This window comes from Acipenser ruthenus, chromosome 46, assembly GCF_902713425.1.
Source record: "Acipenser ruthenus chromosome 46, fAciRut3.2 maternal haplotype, whole genome shotgun sequence".
Classification (NCBI taxonomy): Eukaryota; Metazoa; Chordata; class Actinopteri; order Acipenseriformes; family Acipenseridae; genus Acipenser; species Acipenser ruthenus.
The window spans coordinates 732,368-759,087 of record NC_081234.1 but is presented as its reverse complement, the minus strand read 5'-3'; the positions used below and the strand labels follow the sequence as shown (position 1 = coordinate 759,087).

At 42.1% G+C, this 26,720-nt stretch overlaps 1 protein-coding gene across 4 annotated transcripts in view; it reads left to right on the top strand.

The window, feature by feature from the left end:
• Nucleotides 1-11,968, top strand: part of LOC117966089 (methylcytosine dioxygenase TET3-like) — a 69,866-nt gene extending 57,898 nt beyond the window's left edge. For all 4 annotated transcript variants that reach the window (XM_059013721.1, XM_059013722.1, XM_059013723.1 and 1 more), the window contains 8 exons: nt 301-391; nt 2,332-2,425; nt 3,035-3,243; nt 4,618-4,768; nt 6,709-6,798; nt 8,384-8,521; nt 9,397-9,751; nt 9,903-11,968. In XM_059013721.1, coding sequence (XP_058869704.1) covers nt 301-391; nt 2,332-2,425; nt 3,035-3,243; nt 4,618-4,768; nt 6,709-6,798; nt 8,384-8,521; nt 9,397-9,751; nt 9,903-11,725 — 2,951 coding nt within the window. In that variant the 3' untranslated portion in view covers nt 11,726-11,968. The remainder of the gene's footprint in view (nt 1-300; nt 392-2,331; nt 2,426-3,034; nt 3,244-4,617; nt 4,769-6,708; nt 6,799-8,383; nt 8,522-9,396; nt 9,752-9,902) is intronic.
• The last annotated feature ends 14,752 nt before the right edge of the window (nt 11,969-26,720 follow it).

The following is a 26,720-nucleotide window of genomic DNA, read 5'->3' as shown; positions in this document are numbered from 1 at the left end:
CTATCTATCTATCTATCTATCTGTCTGTCTGTCTGTCTGTCTGTCTATCTATCTATCTGTCCATCTATCTATCTATCTATCTATCTATCTATCTATCTATCTATATATATATATATCTGTGACCCTATACACAGTGCAAGCACATTTGACTTGGGTTCTCTCCACACATCATGTTGCTTATGTAGCAACAGCGGCATTTCAGTCCAACATTTTGGCCTGGGTGGACTGGCAGCTCCCGCTGGCACACACAGGGTTAAGCCCGCAATGACGTGTTTGGCTTTGTTTGTTTCTTGGTCACAGAACAAATCGTGGAGAAGGACGAGGGGCCATACTACACCCACCTGGGCTCCGGGCCGACCGTCGCCTCCATTCGAGAGCTCATGGAAGACAGGTGAGTGAAGTCCTGCAGCCCTGCACCACCGGCGCATCACACATGCCTTGATACAGCTGTGCTCCACGTCTAATTCACTGATTCTACTAATAATAGAACATAAGAAATTCAAGAACGAGAAAAGGCCATTCGGCCCACCGATGCTCGCTGGCTTTGATGCCAGCTTGGTCCGCTAGCACTCAGGAGAGGAAAACAAAAAACCGTGTCTAGACGGACCGCCCTTCCTCCAGGTGGCCATCTAAAGGTTATTATGGTCACAGAGAGGGTTATACAATATTGTTCATGACAGCATCCAGTCTATTCTTGAAGAATCCGAAAGTCTCTGCTTCAACAAGGCAGTCCGGCAGCCTGTTCCAATGGTTCACCACCCTTTCTGTGAAAAAGCTCCTTCTCCCCTCAGTTCTGAATATGCCCTTCTTCAGCTTCCACATCAAATCAAATTTTACCGAATGAAAGGAATGACCTGCAGCTCTGGCAAAAAGTTTTGCATCACCCTACAGAATGAACTAATTCTGCTTTATAAAGTCAGAAAGTTACATATTGAATTACACACCGCTTTATAGTTTGTAAAGCCATAAATATTTGACTAAAATATTTTGCAAATCACACCCATAAAACCTAGTTTTCTCCAGAAATGTTGCCGACCTGTTGCAATATACAAAGTATGTGTTATTAGTGGAATTTGTGGTAAAAAAGTTTTTTTTTCATACACGAAAAAACACATAATAAAAGGCTCTCAAATATTTATGGTTCAAATTGTTTGGCGAATTACAACGGAAATTAAGACAGATAGGGGGCGCCACTTGGTTTTGGAAGCAGGATCAAGGTATCGCCTCTGGGCACGCAGTCCCCAGCACGCTGCCTGCTCTGAAGTGGCTGTGTGTGTGTTTGCCGATACGAGGTGGGGGCTGCACAATGGGCTGCTTGGATTCAGTCACCCATGAAGATCGTCAGGGCCTGGGAATAAGGAGAGTGTGCAGGTTCAGGCAGAAGGCTCAGTGTGTTAATACCGAGACAAGAGAACTGGATAGACACTGATATACTGATACACAGCCTATAAACAGCAACGATGTACAGTAATACACTATGCACTGATACATAATGATATACACAATGATGCACACTGATACATAACTGTATGCTCATGTGCATGGATACGCATTGATGCATTGAATTGCAGGGATGGAAATACGACTCCTATTGCAGAGCGGTTTCCCCCATTCCAGGTTTTACTACCAGCTTGATGAGTGTATAGGTAACAAGCTCAGGTGTGTCTGATTAAACTCATAGTGAAACCAGGAATGGATCAAACAGCTATGCAATGGGAGTCTTATTTCCAGCCCTGCAGTGATATATTGATACAGATTGCTATGCACTGCTGCACATGGATGCAAATCGCTATACAGTGATACACTGATATTATACTGTAATAACCAAAAAAAGAATGAAAGCTAAAGCGATCATTTGCCGTGGTAGACTTAAAGCACAGCGAAGTGTAAGACAAGCACAGGACCAGCTGTAAGGAACTGGCATCTCAGACAATTGTTTTTTTCACATCCAGCCCTTGCTTTCCCATTCAATTCTATGGGCTGAGATGTCGGTTCATTACACACCATGCTAAAGCTACAGCAGTGTGGAGTAGTGGTTAGGGCTCTGGACTCTTGACCGGAGGGTCGTGGGTTCAATCCCAGGTGGGGGAACACTGCTGCTGTACCCTTGACAATGTACTTTACCTAGATTGCTCCAGTAAATACCCACCTGTATAAATGGGTAATTGTATGTAAAAATAATGTGATATCTTGTAACAATTGTAAGTCACCCTGGATAAGGGCGTCTGCTAAGAAATAAATAATAATAAAACACAAAAAAACAGGTCGAAGCAAAACCAAAAAAGTTGTCAAGGCGCTATATAAGCTGTTGCTTTTGTTGTTGCTGTGCAGGTATGGAGAGAAGGGGGAGGCTGTCCGCATTGAGAAGGTGCTCTACACTGGCAAGGAGGGCAAGAGCTCACAGGGATGCCCCATCGCTAAGTGGGTGAGTGAGGCCGGCACAGTGGCGGAACAGTGGTTGCAAAAGTGGAGGTGGGCAGTTTCTGTAGCTGGGGCATATAGTGATTCAAATTCAAATAAACGTTTGTTTCATTCAGACTGGCATCATGAACTCCCCTCTTTGGTGGACAGGAGGCAGGGTTTCACAGTTCGAATAGAATTTTTATATTGAGATCACAGACATCGGAAATGGTATCACGGTTGAGAAATTTCACAATGAATTAAGAAAAGAATTTTAGAAACAATTCTTTATTACCGCTTTCTCATCTCTGCTTGAGATCTCCCACATTCACACGCTCTCTCTCTCTCTTTCTACCCTCTCTCCCCCTCTCTCGCTCCCTCTCCCTCCCTCTCTCCCTCTCTCTACCCTCTCTCCCCCTCTCTCGCTCCCTCTCCCTCCCTCTCTCCCTCTCTCTACCCTCTCTCCCCCTCTCTCGCTCCCTCTCCCTCCCTCTCTCCCTCTCCATCCTCTCTCCCTCTCCCTCTCCCCCTCTCCCTCCCTCTCTCTCTCTCTCTCTCTCTCCCCCTCTCCCCCTCTCCCTCCCTCTCTCTCTCTCTCTCTCTCTCTCTCTCTCTCTCTCTCTCTCTCCGGCAGGTGATCCGCAGGGCGAGCGAGACGGAGAAGCTGCTGTGTCTGGTGCGTCACCGGACGGGGCATCGCTGTGCCAACGCCTTCATCGTCATCCTCATCCTGGCCTGGGAGGGGGTCCCGCGGGGGCTGGGGGACGCGCTGTACCGAGAGCTCTCCGAGACCCTCACCAAGATGGGCAACCCCACGAGCCGCCGCTGCGGACTGAATGACGAGTGAGTGCCGCAGGCCGGGGGTGTGATAGGGTCGTGTTTATTTGCCCACGTGTTGTTTCAGCTCTTTTGGGGATCGTTTCGATGTTTGCGTCCTGATGATGATGACTTAACCTCCTTGTGCTCTGTCTTTTGGGTGATACGTAGTTGTAAGTGAGTCTGCAGCTGATGCATAGTTCACACACCCTAGTCTCTAAGTCATCTTGGATAAAGGCGTCTGCTAAAATAAATAATTTCTCCTCCGAATTGGAATAGCTTTGAGAATTTAGCCAACTGTGTTCTTGTCTTAGTTTTTTTTTCTTACGGAGGGGTGGTGGGGTGGGGGGGTTTACAGGACAGAAGAACACAGAGCTTTTAAAACTTTGTGTCAAAATATCCGCGGAAATGTAACCGTTGAAACAAGGTTAATGTACCTACCTCTCGAAGTGTTTCTGATGATCTGAACAGCAGGAGAAGCGTTTGTGTTGCACAGGATAAGTCGTCCTCAGTACCAGAGTACAGGCAAGCCCAAGGCTTTTCCATTATCAAAATTCAATACATCATCTCCGGCCGTTCCACGAAACATGTCATTTAAAAAACGAATGGGGACTCTTCTCTCATGTGCCGAAGTTTGATCATGGGAAGGTTTGGGGCTTGCCAGTGATCTGATATTGAAGACTTATCCAAGGTAACAAACTTTCCATTTAAACGGAATGTTGAAAATATTGCTGTATTGCAGTGTCGCAGTGTCGCAGTGTCACAAGTATCTCAGTAGTGCTGTTCTCACTGTCACAATGTCACAGCATTGCTGTATTCACTGTCACAATGTCACAGTATTGTGTATTCACTGTCACAATGTCACAGTATTGCTATATTCACTGTCACAATGTCACAGTATTGCTGTATTCACTGTCACGATGTCACAGTATTGTGTATTCACTGTCACAGTGTCACAGTATTGCTGTATTCACTGTCACAATGTCACAGTATTGCTGTATTCACTGTCACAATGTCACAGTATTGCTATATTCACTGTCACAATGTCACAGTATTGCTGTATTCACTGTCACGATGTCACAGTATTGTGTATTCACTGTCACAGTGTCACAGTATTGCTGTATTCACTGTCACAATGTCACAGTATTGTGTATTCGCTGTCACAATGTCACAGTATTGCTGTATTCACTGTCACAATGTCACAGTATTGCTGTATTCACTGTCACAATGTCACAGTATTGCTATATTCACTGTCACAATGTCACAGTATTGCTGTATTCACTGTCACAATGTCACAGTCACATTATTGCTGTATTCACTGTCACAATGTCACAGCATTGCTGTATTCAGTGTCACAATGTCACGGTATCGCAGTGCTTTGACGGTTTTCTCTCCCCGCAGTCGCACCTGTGCCTGCCAAGGGAAGGATCCTGACTCCTGCGGAGCCTCCTTCTCGTTCGGCTGCTCCTGGAGCATGTACTTCAACGGCTGCAAGTACGCCCGCAGCAAGACTCCGCGCAAGTTCAGACTGCACGGGGACAATCCCAAAGAGGTGCGTCCGCTGCATATACCTGCCTGTCCCCCAGGGCTTCACAGATTAGACCTGATCTTGCACTACCCTAATGTTACCTCAGGTACAGCGTGTACTAAGAGCTTGATCAGCCACAGTGTAAAGGGAACAGTCTCAGGTGTGTTTTATTAATCTCATAGTGGAACCAGGAATGGATCAAACAGCAAGTGTTATTTCCATCCCTGCACTGATATAGTGATACACATTGATATACAGCTATGGCTAAGATTTTTGCATCACCTAGACTTTTAGGATTGAGACATCATTTATAAAAAGCGGAGAGGACAACCTGGTGGCAGAGCCACAAAAGGTAATGGCACAGAACGAAGGCGTGGCACAGAGTTTCCCACACTAAAAGCACAGCGAAGTGTGTTGAACTACTCATACATACCACTGTACTAGTAGTAGTACAGTAGTATTTCATGTTAGATTTCGATGTGTCACATTGTGGCAGGGTGGCTGAGTGGTGACGTCAGCCCAGAAGCAGGAACCAAAACACAAAAGCAGTACTGCAGTGAAAAAGAGATGCGGCGTGCGCCGTTTATTTTCAAACAACAAAAATAAAATAAAAGGTTTAACAAAAAACACTTCTCACAGAGCAAAATAAATATTTAAACAAAATCTCGAACACAAATAATACCTCGGACAGGCTGGGCAATCACCTTCACTGATCCTAGTATAGTTTTAAATAAATTTCTCTCTCGCTCCTCGCTCGCTCTCGTTCCTCCTCTGAACACCCACCCTGAGTATAGAGAGCTGCAGGTTTATATGCAGGTGACCATCTCCCGATTAGCAACAAATTAATCACTTAATTAATTCAGGAGATGGCCACCTTCTGCACAAGTTTTTTTTTTTAATTACTGTGGATGTGGCTTCCCATCCACGCTCTTAAACAAAACAATAACAACCTTGGGCTACGCTGTCAATACATTTTAAATAAATACCAATAAACAATAACACGGCTTTCGCCATCATATTTACACCTACAGTAATAAATACAAAAAATCAATCCTCGCCGTTACACACATTTTTCAATTTTTGTCAGTTTTTCTTTAAGTAGATGGAAAACTACAAAGCGGTGTGCAATTCAATATGTTAACAATATTCAGTAGGTTTCATTCGACTTCATGAAGCAAAATTAGTTCATTCTATATAGAGGGGGATGCAAAACTGATACACACTGCACCATTGTAAAGCATAGATCAGTGTAAGGAGATCTCACGACCAGCTGTTACGAATTGGCATCTCAGCCCATTGAATTTAAGGGTAAGACGTTTGGTTAGCAGATTAGTGCTCGCCAGGGTCTGTGAAACCAGCTGTAGGTCTTTCAGAGGCAGTAGTAAAAGCCACGTGTTTAAACACATTGAATACATCTGCTTACTGCAATAAAACATCCCGGTCTATGTCTGTGCAATATTGTGATGATTTTCATGAAGCTTACAGTGGGGGAAACGATGTTCGCTTTTCCTCTCAGGTTTTAAATGCTTGTTCCACAGAGCCAGCTAATCTTGGACCACTCTAATGTTACCTTAGGTAAGGCAGACTAAGATTAGTTAATCAAGGTATGTGAAACCAGCCCCCCCGCCCCTCCATGTTCAGACTAGATATTCAATTGAAGACTTCTAGTCGAAACGTTTGTCAAAAGAGTTTTAGTCCCCTTTGATATAGCTCTATATTTTCTTAAGAAAAGATCAAAACGGAAGCTAATTTGAGATGGTAAATAACCATCGTTTTAAGATACACAGTAGCACTAGAAAAGAAAGTCTTCCTTCTTGTAACGCGAAAGGCGTTGGTGTAAACTTTGTGCCGTCTTTGGTTAGCAGCAGCACTACGGCTGTATTCAGAAGTGAACTGGGCTGCAGTCTGGTGTATCCCTCTCTGGTGTCACCAGCAAGATAACCCTATTGTTGCCTTATTTTTAGGAGGAGAATCTGAGAGACAGTTTCCAGGAACTGGCGACGGAACTGGCCCCCCTGTACAAGCAGCTGGCCCCCCAGGCCTACACCAACCAGGTGAGGGGTTGAGGCTGGAATGGGAGAACAAGGGTTAGGGTTAAAAAACAAAAAAACGCAGATTTAGAAAATTGCCGTCTCTGTTGCTTCAGCGCGTTTGGGTGAAATCTTGGTGTTTTTATTAGGGAAGGGGGAGGTTAAAGACTTATTATTATTATTATTATTATTATTATTATTATTATTATTATTATTATTATTAATTAGTCATTTAGTAGATGCTTTTATCCAAAGCGACTTACAGAGACTAGGGGGTGAACTATGCATCATCAACAACTGCTGCTGCTGCTGCTGCTGCAGAGTCACTTCCAATAGGACCTTGTTTGTTTTACGTCTCACCCGAAGGACGGAGCACAAGGAGGTGCAGTGACTTGCTCAGGGTCACACACAGGGAGTCAGTGGCTGAGCTGAGATTTGAACCAGGATCCTCCTGGAATCAAGCCCTTTTCTTTAACCACTGGGCCACAGAGCCGACGTCAACTCTAGAACTGGGGGAGTTTTACCATTCTAGTTAATTATCGACGAGTTAATTAGTTCACAGTCTGAAAATTGCTCAGTCGTTCATTTGGGGTTTCACAGGGAGGGTCAGACGATGTCTGGTTACTAAATAACTCAATGAAAACGTCCCAGCAAGGAAACACAAACAAGAGGCCCTTTGAAATGAAATGCGTGGGGCTTTGGGTTACACCAAATCTCCATTGCAAAAAGCAGGGCTTGTCAATTAGTCCGTCATACTATAATCCCAAAGGAACAGCATTAATAATACAGCCTAACTTTTTAATGCCTCCTGAAAGGGACGGTGCAGAAATGTGGACGGTAAGCAGAGTTGATTTTGCCAGGATGTCACCAAAAACCTGGCAAAATCAAGCTTAAAAAAAAGAAGTGTAGAATACATGGGACTCTATACCACGGGCGTGTGATAACACCCAGATTACCAGGAGCCTGTCCCTGCTGACTCCCTTCATATTCTGGCACATTCAGGACGTTTGGATGTGGTGATAGTAAGTGGATGAGTAACAGTAACAGGAGTGATGTCAGGCGGGTTTGGCCGGAAATGTAATAATCTCTTTCTTTCTTTCTTTCTTTCTTCCTTTCTTTCTTTCTTTTCTTCGTTCCCTCCTCTCTCTCCCTCTCTATCACTCTCTCTTCCTCTCCCTCTCTCTCTACCCTCTCTCCCTCTCTCCCCCACTCTCGCTCCCTCCCCCTCTCCCTCTCTCCCTCTGTCTCTCCCCTTCTCTCCCCTTCTCCCTCTCTCTCTCTCTCCCTCTTCATCCCCTCTCCCCCTCCCTCTCCATCCCCTCTCCCCCTCTCCCTGTCCCTCTCCCCCTCTTTCTCTCTCCCCCTCCTGCTCTCTTGCTTCCTCTCTCCCCCGCTCCCTCTCCCTCTCTCCCCCTCTCCCCCCTCTCTCTCTCTCTCTACTTCTGTCTCTCTCTCCCCCTCTCCATCTCCCTCTCTCCCCCCTCTCTCCCCTCTCTCTCCCTCTCCCTGTCCTTCTCCCCCTCTCTCTCCCCCTCTCCCCCTCTCCCTCTCTCACCCTCTCTCGCCCCCTCTCTCTCTCTCCCCCTCTCCCCCTCTCCCTCTCCCTCAGGTCTCGACGGAGCAGTCTGCCCCGGATTGTCGGCTGGGTTTGAAGGAGGGACGCCCGTTTTCCGGAGTGACGGCCTGCATGGATTTCTGTGCTCACGCTCACAAGGACCAGCACAACCTCTACAACGGCTGCACGGTGGTACGTCAGGAGCACACGGGTTACCTTACTGCAGCAATCCTGCACTTACTATCGACAGCTATGACCAAAGGTTTTGCATCACCTAGAATTTTAGGTTTGAGACCCTGTAAAAACATAATTGAGATCTATTAGTAAACATCATGTAATCAAAGAAACTACACAATTATATCGGAAGCTATAATAGTAGTACAGTATTTCATATTAGATTTCAAAATGTCACATTTTTCAATTTTTGCCAGTTTGTCATGAAGCATATGGAAAACTACAAAGCGGTATGTAATTCAATATGTTAACGTAACGTTATTCAGCAAGTTTCATTTGATTTTATGAAGCAAAATTTGTTAATTCTATAGGGTGATGCAAAACCTTTGGCCAGAGCTGTATATATTGAAAGTCAAAGCCTTCTCAGAGCGGTTTACCAAAATAACACCTGATGCACACAGCACAACCTGTTATAACAAAACATTCCCCTAAAAACACTGACAGCACCTACCACCCTAACCCTTACCCCAACCCTAACCCCTAACCCTAACCTTAACCCCAACCCCAACCCCAACCCCAACCCCAACCCAAATCCAAATCCTAACCCTACCCATCAAAAATCATTTCTGTATTTGGCAAACACTTCGACTACCGAAGAAGGCACGAGATGGAAAGTTTGTCTAACTGTCTTGCGACTGGATTCACATACCCCCATCAGGACTAATCTTGCACTAACAAATTTTACATTAGGTCCTATATCAGCGAGAATCGGTATTTGTGAAACCAGCTATGTGTTTCTTCCAGTTTTACCTGCAAATGGTTTGTAAGTTATAGGATGGGGTTTCACGGACCCACATCAGGACTAATCCCGAATGTTTCCCCCTCCCCGGCAGGTGTGCACTCTCACGAAGGAAGACAACCGCTTCGTGGGTAAGATTGCGGAGGACGAGCAGCTCCACGTGCTGCCGCTCTACAAGGTCTCCCTCACGGATGAGTTCGGCAGTGAGGAGGGGCAGCAGCGCAAGATGACATCCGGAGCCATCCAGGTCCTCTCCAACTTCCGGCGCGAGGTGCGCAAGCTCCCGGAGCCCGCCAAGTCGTGCCGGCAACGCAGGCTGGACGCCAAGAAATCCGCTTCGGAGAAGAAGAAGAACCAGAAGGAGAAGCAGACGCTGGAGATCCCCGAGAAGATCATCAAGAGCGAGATCAACGAGACGGGCAGGACGCAGAACCAGCAGCCCAACAAAGGTGACCAAGAAAAAAAAACATTTTGCACCCGATACATTTTTTTCTCCGGAGCAGGGATGATAGAAAAAAAAGCGATACTAACGAGCACTGCACGACTATTTAGTCCGACCAAATTATTTTTCCTGATGTTTTTTTTTTCTTTTTTGATCAGGCATCCCCAAACAGGAGGTGAAGCCCACCATCAAGATGGAGCACAAAGATCGGTTTGAGGGCTTCAACAGGAACTGCAACCCTGCCCTGGACGGCTACTCCGTCCTGGGAGGCTGCCGACCAGCGGACGCCTACGCCATGAACAGCGGCTACCCCTCCTACCCTTCGTACTATGCAAGGTCCAGCCTGCCTCCCCCAGCCCTGCCACCTCCACGCCCCGCAGTGATCAACGGCTTTCACCCCAAGTTCCCGCAGCCCTATGGATATTACAACTACCAGGCGAACCACATCTTCCCGTCGCAGTTTCTGGGCTACGAGGCCAGGATTGGTGCTTGCTGGCCCGCTGCAGGTGCCAGCGGCTATGAAAATAAGCCGGACGTCCGCACCCTGCAGTCCAGCCTGAACCACGCCTATCCCGAGTTCTCCGAGCCGGCTTACCCTCCCTCTGTGCGGGGCTCTCCCGAATTCTCTACTCCTCACCGGACTAGTCAGATCCAAGGGGATGCCCGGAGTTTCCCAGGCCCACTGACGAGGGTCATCAAGCAGGAGCCAGTGGATCACACGCCTTATCCCGACTGCGGCGGCATTCCCAGCCTTCCCAGCACGGACGTGGGCGGAATTCCAGGGTCCAGTCCGGCCGCGCAACACGAACAGTGGCCGGGATACAAAGTGAACGGGAATCTGGCCCCGGAGAGGTCGTGGAATAATGGCAGTGCTAAGTTCCAGGAGAACGCAAGGTCGTGGGATTCCTCTTCTCTTATCCGAGCCAGCCCCGGGCTAACAGAGACGCGGGTGGGTGTGGAGAAACAGCAGCAGCAACACTGGAACAAAATGAACCACCACAGCCTTGCCTCCCCTTCCCAGTCCCCCTCTCCATCTCCCTCCCCCCACCACACGAACCCTGCAGGGGGGAATCCCTATGGCTTCAAACCCAACGAGAACTCCAGCACCCCCTCCCCCAGCCTGCAAGGGAAACCTTGGAGCCAAGTGGGGTACAATCACGGCAACAGCGACCCAGGGAACGGCGTCGGTAGCCAAAAGAGGCCGGCCTCCGGGGGCTACCCTGACAAGATGTGGGAGAACCAGGGTCCGACTCCGGTCGGTCTCCACGAGAAGGCCTGGAAGTCTTATGGGGGCTCGGCCGCCGCTGGGGCTGCTCCCAATTTGGGGCACAGTTTAGCCACCACCCCAATCCCCACTCCGGAGGGCAAGCTGTACCCCAACCCCTTCCGGGCAAGCGGGGAAGAAGCCTCAGCCAGCAAGATGTTCTGGGACCCATATGAGAAAGAGGAGAGCGTGAAGGAGGAGGAGGAGAGGAGGAGGGAGCCTGAAGAGGAGTGGTCCGACAGCGAGCACAACTTCCTGGACCCCAACATCGGGGGTGTGGCGGTGGCCCCGGCACACGGCTCCGTCCTGATCGAGTGCGCCCGGCGGGAGCTCCACGCCACCACCCCTCTCAAGAAGCCAGACCGCAGCCACCCAGCCCGCATCTCCCTGGTCTTCTACCAGCACAAGAACCTCAATCAGCCCTGCCACGGGACGGCCCTGTGGGAGGCCAAGATGAAGGTGCTGGCAGAGCGTGCCAGGCAGAGGCAGGAGGAGGCCGCCCGGCTCGGGATCCCCCAGGAGGACATCAAGGCCTACGTGAAAAAGAGGAAGTGGGGGGCCAGCAACGCCGCTAGCCCGGCCCCCGAAGCACTGCCGAGAGACAAGAAGGATTTCCCGCCTACGCGACACGGGATAAGCCTCAACACCAACTCTCAGATCACGGTCTCCTCATACGCTTACACGCAGGTCACGGGTCCCTACAGCCGCTGGATCTGAGAGATTCTGCCGTGGACCTTACCATCGTTCTGTCTTTTCTTTTTTTTTTGTGTTTTTTTTTTTACCTCAAATTCAACAGCAGCTCCTTCTTGCGGGTCGTTCTGGCTGTTCTTGGTGCTTTCCTCTTCTCAGACAGAGGAGGATTTATACTTGTGTCGTTATTTGTTCTTTTGTGTTTGGGAGCGTGAGATTTTTCGATCCTCCTCTCTCTCATCCTCAGACAACCGAGGCTGGTTTTCAAGGGGCGGTGAGGGCGGTGAGGGGGGTGGGGGGGGGGGGGCTGGATACAGTGGAGTTTACAGGACTTTTTTATTTATTTTTTAAAAGGGTGCAGATTATATTAAAAAAAAGACAACAGAAAAAAAACTGCAACATCAACAACGACAACAACCAAAAAACGGACAACGTTTTCTGGAGTCAGTCTATTTATCTCTCTCGCTCTCTCTCTCTCGCTCTCTCTCTCTCTGTGTTTTTAAAAACTTGCACATGACCGGAAGAAGTAAACGTAGTAGTAATACACTTCTCCCACGAGAAGTTTTTAAAGGCTATTTTAATTTTTACTATTTATTGTAATTTTTGTTCCTTTTATTTTATTTAAAAAAACAACAACAACAACAACATTTGAATTTAGGAAAGAGAGAAAGAAAGTGGATTTGGAAACCCTGCTTCTTTCTCCAAACTCAGAAGAGGAACAGGCTACATCATTTTCACAAAACATGCAGGAAATTCTGAATCACCTGGGCGCCTTTTTCTACAAATACAAGCTCCACAATTCCAGCGCATCTTAATGTGAGTGCCACTGTCTTCAGGAGGTAGATTAGCTGAGCAAAACTGGACATCTACACTGGAACCTCTTTACATAGTCATCACTCAGTGTGTATAACGCATGCACGCTTCTGTGTGGGATAGTAACTCTGTTATCACATAAGTGTGGTCTCACAACACACAAGTGGCAAAGCACAGAGTTTGTCATGCAAAGTCCTTACACATGTGGTACAAGTTACTGTGACATAGCACACCATGTTATAACTAATGCATCATGCTGATATCAGTCTCTCTGGGTGATTCATAACCAACAGCACCATAATGCATTATTATAGGTATGATTTATAGTTATCATTATAGTTTCAACGTTTACAAGTAGACAGCAGACAGAAACACGTACAGTGTTGATTGATGGAGGGGATTCAGAAAGCCCTGGGAACACGAAGCTACTTTTTCAGGACCAGTGGCTTGAAACCTGCTTCCAGGAGAACTAGTTTGAGGCAGCTTTGCTGTGCCAGTCAAGCTTGGCTGAAATGGCGCCACAAGTCTCCTCTGGTGTGCTATGCATTGTCCTGAAACCAAGTTCCAAGCCACAAAGTGTCTTCGTGTTCCCAGAGCTTTAAGCCGAGGAAACACGAAGCGACATTGTGGCTTGGAACTTGGTTTCAGGAAACTAGGTTTCAGTCCACTGCACAGCATACCAGGGGAGACTTGGGTTTTGATACAATAACCTCAAACTAGACCTCCCGGTCTCCTGGAACCAGGTTTCAAGCCGCTGTTCCTGAAGTACTCGGTCCATGAAAAGACCATAACCACCCACAGCAGTCCTGTGTAGTTGCACAGTGCAAATTACCAGTTATCGCGCCAATGCTGGAGCTTAATTCTGCAATAGTTTGTTCCTGTGCTCGGGCTGGTTATGAGTCGCCCTGTATGTGTGCTATGACTACGAATTCTCACAGGTATGTGTTTACATATGCATAGGGTTTGAGGTTAACCCCCGAGGGACTGTCCCGCACATTTTTTTTAATTTGTGTCGCTCTTACGGTCAGACACACTTACAGAAATACAACATGCAGCTACTGTGTTCCTGGTGCTCTTATATGATATTGCGGGACATTTTCTGCTTGCTGGTAGACCGTTCTCTACTCGAAACTGCCAGGGACAAGCGACAAACAATCCAGGTTGGAATGGCTAACTGTCGCCGTGGCGCGCGCTGGCATGGTGCTGGGTACAGACACGTCACTGTGGCGTTGGTTTGTACTCCAAGATACCCCAAGATCTCTTGGGGTGTATGGCAATGTAGCGTCGCTGGCGAGAGGGTCAGTCATCAAACAGGTCTCCCTCATTTCTGTAAACAAGGATATCCCTGAAAACGATCTTTAAAATGTTTATTAAAAAAGTATTTCTGATAAAGATAAAAATAATCCGATCCTGAGTTAATGATGTATATTTTGTCATGCAAGATACAAAGCTCCCTTTGATTTTTTTTAAAGGATTTTAAAGGATTTATGACTTTTTTATTGGATTGGAAGTTTTTTTTTTAATGCGGACAGATGGTAAAATTTGAGTGCGTCTGCCAGTAATCTTATTTGAGTTTATTAAGACTTGAGAAAAATGATCGGAGAATTTTTTAAATGTACAAAATTCCAACCTGCTTATTGCTTGTCTTGATAGAATTTTTTAAAAAAGAAAATTTAAACGGGTTTTAAAATGTCATACTTTAGACGACTAAATCCGATAAAGGAAATATCGAAGATCTTTGGATCTCTTAATTACAAAAATGCTATTCTGCATTAAAAGTTTAGAACAAAAAAAAAAAAGATATTCATAAACGAAAGAGAAATTTGTTTAAGATAAAACATTGTTTTTTTTAATACATTTTAGATATAATTGTGTTTAAGATCAAAAACTAAAAATGTTATACATTTTTGACATGATCCCATAATCCGCGTGTCTAAGTTTTTTAAACTAGACGTGCGCTGCAGTCAAGTGGAGAACGATGGCCTTGCTACTTGCTAAGCAAATGCAGAACCGCAACTCATCTTAACGCAGGCGAGATCTACATACTGGTGCTATTCACATTTACTGTAATCAGTACTGATTGACTACGGTGCTCCCTTTGCAGCCCTCAGTCCTTGAACGCTGAAGAAGGTCCTGGAGCACAAGGGCATACCTGAGCTCTGTGGTGCGTTTCCAGTGCAGTTTGCATACCGGACTCACCAGCGTATAAGCTGAACACACAAATCAAACCAGGGTTAATCCTAGACTCCTGTTTTATTAACAATCTGATCATCTGGCTTGTAATCCGTGCACTTCACAAAAGTTGGGTTTCCTGAGATGTAATCCAGCATATTTGGGATTGCACTTCGACCGCGGTGTTAATACCGGGGGTTATTAATACAGTTTTTAGCACTTAAAATGATTACGGGTTATTACGACCTTGTCAGGTTAAACTGAGTTCTCTGTTTTTTTTAAAAAAATGAAAAAACGCTTTGAAACTTGACGTCATGGACTCTGGCGATAACCCTGGTTTAACAAAACGACATTGTAATTTGAACTGTGAAAACTGAATAATGAAAAAAAAAGGCCAAGAGATTATTATTCTAATTGTAATTTTTTTAATGGAAATGTATATAGATCTCAAATTCATTTAGATGTTTTTTAGCTGAAGGGAAATTACAGTGAAGGCTGCTTAATACAATCGTTGGTTATTAGAATATACTTTTAAGAAAAAGTTTTCACTGTGTACATTTTTACAAAATGTGGAGTAATGTTTGATACAAGCAACATGTATGATTTTCCTTTCAGCTAAAAGGAAATTGAATTGAGACCTATGACCAAATTACTTTTTCTCAATTCCAATTTTAATTAACACACCATTCACTTGGTTTAAACGGGGGAATGGAAAAAGGGGAGGGGGGGGTGGGTGTCATTTTTGGGACAATTCCATGATTCCTACAATAAGGATCCAGGAAAAAAAAAAAATATTATTATTGTTGTTATTATTAAAATATTTTAGTTTTTTCTTTTTTTTTTTATGAATTACAGAATTCAACTTGTACGCCAGGGTGTGTTATAAGCGACCTGTATACGGTAGTGCAGCTGGGCAGCGATCTTTGCATTTTACAATACTGTGAAACGTGCAAAGGCATTCTCATTGATGATTTAAGACAGCTTTGCAACTTCCATCTGTTGTGCCTGAACTGAGAAACGATGTCCGATGCAGGGCTCCAAATCTCTCACAGTCTCCGAGAGACACAGACACTGTCACAATCTGCATTTGTATTTCATTCAGAAACGCAGCTCCGTTTTATTCCTGCGTGGCGCTCTTTTACTTGACAGCAAACAGAACCGGTGCTCAATCCAAACTCTCCAGCATTCACGTGCATTTCCAATGGTGCAAAACTTCAGAACAGAACCTACTTACTAAGTGTTGCCTGTCTTTTTTACAAACAGCAGTCATTTTTCTGCATTTGTGATGTTGGCTATCATGCTGTCATTTGGTGTGGGAGTTCACTGTGGTGCTGCAATATTGAGTTAGCATTGTTCTCTGTCTTTACCTGTCTTTTGAATTTGTCTGAAGAATGCAGGCACTGCGGGCACTAAACAGCCTGCCTCATTCCATTCAAACTATGTGATACATATACTAAGTGGGACTGGCAGTTGGAAGGTCCTGTTCTCACTTGGTTTGAATAAAGGCAGGCTGTTCAGTCCTGGCACTTAGGATTCTGCAGACAAAGCCCAAAACAGCTCAAGACCAGGTAAAGGCAGATTTAAAATAACAGCCCAATATATTGGAACAGCAGAGCCCAGAACCGTTGAGAGTGATTAGAAACACCTTGCACTAGTAAGAAGGGTTGTGAAAAGGAAAATTGAAATGTTTTGAAGCTACTCCGTCTTTCATAACTGGGTCACAGTGTGTTTGGAACACACACAATGTATGTTTTGATTTAGGGAGGGGATGCATGGTTGGTGATCTCTTTAACCCAGAGCAGTGTCTCAGTTCCTGGGAAGCATGGTGTGTTTTTTTTTCTTTTCAGGTCTGTGAATGAGGCAGGTTTTTCTGTGTACTGTAGATCTGTCTGCTAAGGATAGCATGGTGCTCTCCTGTGCTTCAACGGCGCACAACTGAGAATCAGTCCAGTTTACTGTAACCTTCGCGTTTTATTTTCTTACGTTAGAAACACACTGGCATAAAAAAAAGGGGATCGTTTTTTTAAAATCAACCTTGTCCGGAATGCGTCTGTGCTCTGAATATTATTTGAATTATTTTATCTTTTTTTTTAATTGTAAATACTGAAAAAAAAGCAGAATTTTTATAAAAGCACTTTCAAACTTGATTTTAATAATAATAATAATAATAATAATAATAATAATAATAATAATAATAATAATAATAATAATAATGACAACTTGAAAACTAGTTTATTTAACAGAATATTATTGAGAGAGAACACAAAAAGCAAACAAAAATGTAAATATTGAGCAGCTGTCGTCATAAAAACAGAACTTGTACCGCAGCGATTCCTGGTGTCTTTTTAAACATTAAATCTGTTAATTCCCTAAAAACCACGAAACGTGAACCCACGTCAACACGAAACGTGGTTCAGTTATTTTGTAGGCATAAACCATCTCAGCTCAGAGTCTTGAGTAAGCTAGCGGGAAACACCAAACTGCTGTCTCTGGTTTTAGAGTTAGCTTTAGTAAGTACTTTGAGGCCAGTGTTAGTAGAGCAATGGGTCACAGTCACTGTGAATGAAAGGTTTATTTCCTAGTTAATCGGCTACAAGATACCAGTATCTTAGTGTTACCTGAGAGCCAGCTTTGAGTACTCAGGCAGAGTTTCTCCCCTGGATTCAATGAAAAAGTGCGTCTCCCTTATATATGGCGACATTCAATCACATTTTCTGTATCTCAGATGTGTATGGGGTTCTGTAAAATACAGGCTGCTGGCCATTCCACAATAGGTCTCTGACCTTGAGTGGGTGCAAATCAGATTGTATCTTACACAGGATTCTGTACGGTGTATGTTTTAATGGTTAAAAGAGGCAAACTCATTTTAATGTGATTAATGTCATTTCCATATGAAATAAATAGCAGACCTTGATATTGATGTGATTCAGCCATTGATGTAACATTTTTTTGTATCAGCTAGTTTGTATCAGATGGGAATGGCATCAGATTATATATATATATATATATATATATATATATATATATATATATATATATAAAATACAGCATATGTGTAAAATACAAAGTATTTTTCACTCTCTCAAGGCTGTATCGCCTGCAGCACCTATACGATATTCTATGTATATATAAATATGCGCGTGTTAATTTACATTAACAGAGACACGTCCTGTACCCCTTGAGATCTTTAAAAAAAAAAAAAAAAAAGACTAGCGCTGCTTTCGCGTGCACTAAAGACGACAATTCCGGCACAATGTTCAAAATGATTTAAACCCTCCTCATACAGGTAAACAAACACGCGGGCCCTTTCTGTTTTGTTTGCTGTTGTGGTTGTTGTTTTGTGTTTGTCTCCCCCTTCTAAAGAGAGTGTGTAGATGCGGACCGGAGTGGTTGAGAGGTACAGCATCGCCCTCTACTGGCCACACGCGCAAATGTGTAAAATACAGGGCAGGAGGGGGGCGGTGCTTGTATGCAAATGAGCAGGGACTATCTATAACTTTATACAGCGGAGGCCAAACATTTTGCATCACCTAGAATTTCAGGATTGAGACATAGCATAATTTTAAATAAATACGTAAATAAAACTATATTAACATAATTTAGATATTTTATTTAACATCGTGTAATCAAAGAAACTACAAAATGATATTGCAAAAGTCTACTGGAAACCATAATAAAGGTACAGTGGTATTTCATGTTAGATTACGAAATGTCATTTTTCAATTTTTTGTACAGTTTTTTTGTTAAGTATACAAAGAGGTGTGTAATTCAATATGTTATCGTAACATTATTCAGCATTTGACTTTATGAAGGAAAATTGGTTAATTCTAGAGGGTGATGCTAAAGTTTTGGCCATAGCTGTATATATATATAACTGTAACTATATGTAACGTACATACAAAGGCAGCTATGTTTCCTTGTTCAGATTTGTTTTATTCTTTTTTTTTTAATTTTTGTTAATGCAATCTGTGACCACATGTGAGTCTCTCGACTGTATGTAGGTGTTTTTGTCAGTTGTGTAAATACATTGTGTAGATGTGGTACAGCCCACATTTTTTTTTTTTTTTTTACTGTTTTGGAATAAAAAATGTAAAAAAAAATAATAATAATTTTTAAAAAAAATTATTAAAGAATAAGAAGAAGAATAATAAAAAAATAATTGTGTAAAAAAAATGTGTTTTACCAAATAATAATAATAATAATAAAAAAAAAATCACTGAATCGGAATAAGTAATGTAATATTTGTGAATTGATAAGAATATTATGTGATGATCTAATGTGGGTTGTACCACTGTTGCATGGGTTAACATATATATATATATATAACACACACACACACACACACCACTTGTCCACTTTATTAGGCGACCAATATCACAGCTTTGACATTGCACATGCAGAGACTCCACAAGGTGCTGGAAGGTGTCTCAAGGGATCCGTTCTGTCAATCATATTCCAGGCTTGACAAGCTTTCTAATCATCTGTCCCTCTGTCTCCCTGTCTCTCATGGTGCCCCCTTTTCCCTTTGCCATTGCTGATCCACTCTGATGGCCAGTATGACTGCCTTTGCTACTGTGGCACCTGCTCCACGTGCCCCCACTGCCCTCCCTCTTCCTGAGGCGGGCAGAACGTTGCCTATTTCTGGTAGGCTGTTTGCAATCGTGCTGCTCCCACAGCTTAATACAACTGCAGAGATTGCATGTCACTACTGGATCACATGACTAACCTAATAACATGGCCAAGCTGTACATACTACATATATATATATATATATATATATATATATATATATATATATATATATATATATATATATATATATATATATATATATGTATATATAGACACACACACACACAGCAAAGCAGTGTGTAATTCAATATGTTAACGTACCTTTATTCAGCAGGTTTCATTCGACTTTATAAAGCAAAATGAGTTAATTCTATATATAGCGTGATGCAAAACCTTTGGCCATAGCTGTATATACACACACACACACACACATACGTTTGCATTCCTATATTTGTGGGGACTTCTCATTGACTCTCACTATATTTGTATTTACTATTTCTAACTCCAGTCAGACAGAAACCCACACAGGGTGAACGTCGACAACAAGCTAAATATTTTGACGCTTTTTTCCTCTCACTCACTCACACGCACGCACACACACACTGGTCTATAAAGACATCTCTCTGCTTGGAATGGCTGCTGCAGGAAAAACACCTTCATGACTAGTTTGAAGAAGGTGTTCAGGTGAAAGATATGCAATCATTCAGCTGTCCCAACAATGAAACTCATATTACGTTCAGCTGCTAAAGCAATTACACAGAGCAGCCTGTGTCTAAATGCATCCACAGCCTGCCCAGTCCCATCGCTCTGCGCACGGCAAACTGGAATTACAGATTCCGTTATAATCGTGCTGTGTGTCTGTATCTTACTGTCCCATCACTCAAGTATCAGAGCTATCATGTCTAGGGCTTGTGGTGTTTCACTCGCTCTTTTCTGCTCTCCTTTAAGAATTCAACTGATCCCTGTTAAGCCATTCGTGTCTCTCAATCACAGCTGAGAAACGTGTCAATAGTTTTTTTTCTTTCCATGAAACAATGAAATGGCCTTAATTTTTGATTAACAAGCAGAACGTGCAAACGAGATCGCAACATGTTAATAAGCGACTAACCTTTATTAAAGCTATAATGAAAAATAAAGTATTTTATGCCGGACACAATTTATTACAATCGTTTTGCGTGACTATTTACATTAATAAAGAGGAGTCGCTTCTGCTTTGAAATGAAAAAGTAAGACTTACGATTTAAAAGCCCATTTAGTTGTTTCAGAGACACAAATGGCTTAACAGGTACAATTGAATTTTTAAAGGGGAGTAGAAAAGTCAGGAGAAAACACAGAAAACCAGAAGCCCCAATTATTGCTTTAAAGAACGTTTTTAAGGACTGTTTTTTTTTTTAAAGAATGTTCAAAAAACATTCTCCCAGAATAAAAAGATCTTTGAATAATGAGAACACGCTGATAAACCTTCTCGAAACAGTTGAAATCAGCATTTGTGAATTTCATTTGATTAACAGAAACAGGCTTTTAAAAAAAAAAAAAAAAAACAGTCCTTAACAAAAAGTTTATTCCTTTTCAAAGGCAGCTCTGGCCAAAGTTTTGCATAACCTAGAATTTTAGGATTGAAACATAAAAAAAAACTATGAACATAATTTAGATATTTTATTTAACATAATGTAATCAAAGAAACTACAAAATGATATCACAAAAAAGTCTACCGGAAGCCTTAATAGCGTAGTAGTACAGTATTACTGTTAGATTTCGAAATGTCACATTTTTCAATTTTTGTCGGTTTTTCACAAAGCATATGGAAAACTACAAAGAGGTATGTCATTCAATATGTTAACATTATTCAGCAGGTTTCAATCGACTTTATGAAGCAAAATTAGTTAATTTTATAGGGTGATGCAAAACTGTTGGCCATATCTGTATATTTCAGTGACACACAGAGAGAGGAGGACGCCGTGAACTTACATTAAAATAGGTGTGTGTTCTGCTCAAGTCCATATGGCGTTCACAACAAAAAAACGAACCCAGCTGGCTGCACAGTATAGCATACACATTTTGATGACTCTTAGTTTCTCGAGTAATTGCAAATATAGTGTCCCCCCCACGTAAATTAATAACCTTTGACATACTGAAGGTGATTGTGAACTCATAACATCCATGGTGCTGAATTGATACCAAGTTTCCGCTATGCCTATTTGGCTCCAGTAACTACACACAAACTGGACTGCCAACTACACCCGTTTTCTATCTGATTGCACCACAGGCTTTGAAAGCGAACAAGCCTGTCGTAATGCAACGCTGCCTTTTGTGTATAACTGTGTGCTCGCATCGTGGGTGCTAACAGAGTGAGCCTTTAAACAAGCGTGTTCCATTCGTTCAGACCGTTAGAGACCCGCGTTGGCTCTGAAAGGTGCTAAAATCCCTGCCGTCTGTTTCAGACAGCTGGAGTACTGCAGTGCCAGGGCTCCCCTTGTGGTGGAACCCAGTATCTGCAAGGATTGGTGCTAGACACACTTCCTATGCTTTTAGAAGTACTGTATTTAAACTTGCTGGCTATTGGATTTTGACGAAATTGACTCAGTTTCAATTTTTTTTTTATTTATTTACAATTTAATTCCTGTTGTTATTCTGTAATGGGTGGAATCCTGTTGCCCATATGGTGCTACAACATTATTATTATTATTATTATTATTATTATTATTATTATTATTATTATTATTATTATTATTAATAATAAACAGTAAATAACTCTAGCTTTTAGATTTCTCCCACAGAAAGGTTTGTTTTTTAAATCTATTGGGATTGAAATACACAAGCTACCAAAACCACGAGCATGCCACAGCGCTTCCAGCAATAGCAGCTTCACAATGGATCTGGAACTGCTACTGCACAGCACAGACAGCGGGTCGGTCTGGTCCGGTCCTCACTGTCTGTCTGGTACTGATCTAGCTGTTGTGTGTATTGTGTGTTCATTTCATTGTGATACAAATGAAAAACATAGGAGCATACAATGGTACCATCCTACCAATGGCAGCCTCAGCCCATTGTAGCTACTCCTCTGCTACCATTGCACCTTAGTACATAATACAGAACCATTGTCTTGGTATATATATATATATATATATATATATATATATATATATATATATATATATATATATAGCAAATAATAAGTGAATTTAATGGCTTTTCCAATTTTTCCAACTTCAGTTCTAAAAATATTGGTCACGGTTCACTGTTGAATTTTTAAAAATGGACATTGATAGATGAAGTGGTAGCTGTATTAGTCCAGATTTGATAGACAAAGAGAAGAAAATGTGATACCTTTTATTGAACTAAGAGATTGATTCAATCTCTCTTTCCTGCTTTCACCTGAAGAAGAGACCTCTGAGGTCTTGAAAGCTTGTCATTAATTATTGTTTAGTCCAATAAAATGAATCACATCTACTTCTCTTTGTCTAAAAATGGACAGAAATAGAAGGATGGTGATCGATTTGTTTACGGCTGTGTATATTTTGGTCATGTGATCGATTTGTTCCCGCTGTGTATATTTTGGTCATGTGATCGATTTGTTTACTGCTGTGTATATTTTGGTCATGTGATCGATTTGTTTACCGCTGTGTATATTTTGGTCATGTGATCGATTTGTTTACGGCTGTGTATATTTTGGTCATGTGATCGATTTGTTTACGGCTGTGTATATTTTGGTCACATGGTGATTGATTTGTAGACTCATGCCCACTGTTTGGGAGGCGAGAGTTGAGACCACAGACCAACCAAACTCAGAGAACAGAGAAGCTCGATAAAGCAAATTATAACAAAGTTAGAAAGTCAAAAAGCAGCCGTTTGCTAAACCCATGTCAAGCTGGTGAATACAGAAAAGCCAGGCATCTGGCTTGCTTCTGCTTGAATTAATATTTTTTGCAGCACTTTGTCAAGTTTGAGAATGAATGATAAGTCCAATCATTATTTTTGTCGTCGTCGTCGTTGATAAAGCACTCTTTATACCACGGCAATTGCATTCTGAAACAGAAGCCACATCTCTTGTATCCTCAAAGCTGCACCTCTGCATCACTTTGTTCCTCGTCCGAGCTTTCTACAGGAACGTTTTCGGTATTTGTTTTCCTGGTACACTGCGCAGCCGGGCATAGTTTTTATTTGTATATCAGTAAAGTATTTGTAAATAATTAAGAAAAAAGGTTTTAACTTGTCTTGAGAGGCCACTAAGATTTTTGAAGATAGGGCTTGTTGTGATTAGTTAGTGTCAATATGACTTGAGTGTTTTTTAAAATCAGAGATTTGCTTTTTTTGTCATTTTTTTTTTTTTCATACCTAGGAGATATACCTCAAGATTGTGGATGTTGTGCAGGTGTCTGTTAAGGTAGGGAGTTGAAACTCAGTGAATAAACGTCTTTCTTTATTCTTTTAGTAAATATATAACTAGTAGATGTAGGGGCATGTTTGTTTGTTTTTATTACTGTAGTGTTTTGGGTGAAGCTATTGGCACTACAGTTACTTTCTTACAAGGCAACTTTTGTCTGGAATTAAAGTTATTAGGATTTTTGTTTTTTAATTATTGGTGGAAACTAGTTTCTATAAAAAAAAAAAAATATATATATATATATATATATATATATATATATATATATACACAATTAAAAAAGAGCAATATTTAAAAGTATATATTATAAACACACATATTTAACTCGAATGACACACACGCACACACATATATATGTTGGTTTTTTTTGGGTTTTTTTTTTTTGATGTACACAAAAGGTTTAAATGATAAAAAATATATATATTTCAGGACGGTTGACAAAAGCCTTTTAAAACGTCCTGAAATAAATTATTTTTTAATTTAAAAAAAATAATAATAATTATTTAATTTTTGTACACCTCAGTTTTACCTCCTTTCAAACCTCTCTCTCTCTCTCTCTCTCTCTCTCTCTCTATATATATATATCCAGTGTATATATTTGTACATCTACTGCAAAATGTCTGTACATTAACGGCAGTTGTTATTCTAAACATTTTCACTTCAATTAAAACAATTAATACTTCTTAATACTAAATTCAAAATAGTAAAAAAAAATGTGGCTGCAGGTGTCATTTTTGCTTCCTCTTTTGCTCCAATGTTGAGTGACTATAATATTTGTTTTCTGTGAATCTGCCTTTACCTGAGCTTGTCTGCAGAACCCTACCTGCCAGGCACTGGACTATGACGAGACAAACAGGACCTCACGTTCGGATCACCCTGCCTACTCTTTCTGGTTGTGCTGTAGATAGAGCAGGAGCGACTTGCAGCGTGACAACCAGCAGTTAGGATTCTTCAGACAAGCTCAAAGTGGCTCAACGCCAGGTCAAAGCAAAATGATAAGAGCTCAATACTGGAGCGACAGAATCCGGAACCACGGAGAATGACTGCAAACACCTCAGTACCGAGAGGGGTGTAAAAAGGACATTTGAATCTACTTACTGTTTAAAAACAGCTTTGAGGGGCTCCCGAGTGGCGCATCCAGTAAAGGCGCTCCTCGCAGGATGTGCCCTATAGCCTGGAGATCGCAGGTTCGAGTCCAGGCTATGTCACAGCTGACCGTGACCGAGAGTTCCTAGGGGGCGGCGCACAATTGGCTGAGCGCTGCCCGGGTAGGGAGGGCTTAGGTCGGCAGGGGAATCCACGGCTCACCGCGCATCAGCGACCCCTGTGGCCGATAGGGCGCCTGTGGCTCTGCAGCGGAGCCGCCAGATCTGTGTTGTCCTCCGGCACTATAGGTCTGGTGGCGTTACTGTGGATCTGCAGTGCGAAAAATGACGGCTTGGAAGGAGCACGTTTCGGAGGACGCGTGTTCCAGCCTCCGTTTCCCGAGTCGGCGGGGGGGTTGCGAGCGGTGAGCCGGGATACAGATAATAATTGGGCATGCTAAATTGGGGTGAAAACCGGGGTAAAATAATTGGCGACGACTAAATTTAAAAAAATAAATAAATAAATAATAAATAAATAAATAAATAAATAAATAAATAAAAACAGCTTTGAGAGAAGTGTTAATTGTAGCTGTGGTTTGCCCCTACACTCGATCCCCAGCTCCACCCCACCCCACCGACCCACACACCCATCCCTCCAAAACGGACACCTCTTTGGTGCCCACAATTCAGGGATTGTCTTCACTCTCAAAGATATCTGAACATGCTGTAAATAAAAAGATTGTTTAAGCGTTGTTTTTTTTTCCTAGTCTATTGTAGATTGTATTCCGGCAAGCATATGGATTATAATAATAATAATATTATTATTATTATTATTATTATTATTATTATTATTATTAATAATAATAATAATAATAATAATAATAATAATGATAGTAATAATAATAATTAAACATATATATATAAAATAATAGGATCAACGTGTATTAAACTGTAGATACTAGAACAGTATATTGATGCAGATATAATTTGAGTTTTGTATATTTGAATTTTGTTCGGTTGTATTTTGGTTTAAGCTGTGCCATGTGATGATTTTATTATTGATGAAATTATGATTTTTTTAAATTATTATTATTGTTATTATTAGTAATATTTTGGGTTGTTTGATTGATTTTTTTTCTATTTTACTGTATTGTACACAGACATCTGGTATTATTATAGTCCTGATAACTTTGAAATCTGGTGGGTGTTTTAATAAATTTTATATTTATTTTTTGCACTCAAACATGATGTCTTTGTGTATTTATTTATATTTCTGTATTTTTCCACAGGGTATTGAAACGAACGTCTCTTTTCACATAGCTTTAAGCTAATTTATTTATAAATATCTTCTTAACAATTGCAAATTCCTAACGAATCCCCCGGTCTGAATCCCGCAGGATTAGCACTGGAATATCTTCTGCGTTTCCTCTGAGTTCTGAAGTCATTCATTGTGAATTCAGCCCCCCGTTAATTCATGTGGGTTTAATCACCCGGATTCATTCCATGCTCCTCTGTAATGAATGCTGTGGATCACATGTATAAGACATGCATTCATACCCTCTTGCTCCCCCATCTGGGGATTGTGAGAAGTGTTCATTCATAATGAATGCATGTCTTATTATTATTATTTGTTTATTTAGCAGACGCCTTTATCCAAGGTGACTTACAGAGACTAGGGTGTGTGAACTATGCATCAGCTGCAGAGTCACTTACAACTACGTCTCACCCGAAAGACGGAGCACAAGGAGGTTAAGTGACTTGCTCAGGGTCACACAATGAGTCAGTGGCTGAGGTGGGATTTGAACCGGGGACCTCCTGGTTACAAGCCCTTTTCTTTAACCACTGGACCACACAGCCTTATACATGTGATCCACAGCATTCATTACAGAGGAGCATGGAATGAATCCAGGTGATTAAACCCACATGAATTAAACCCAATGAATATTAAAATATTGTTTCATCCAGTACAAAGGAAAAAAAAACATTAAAAAAAGAC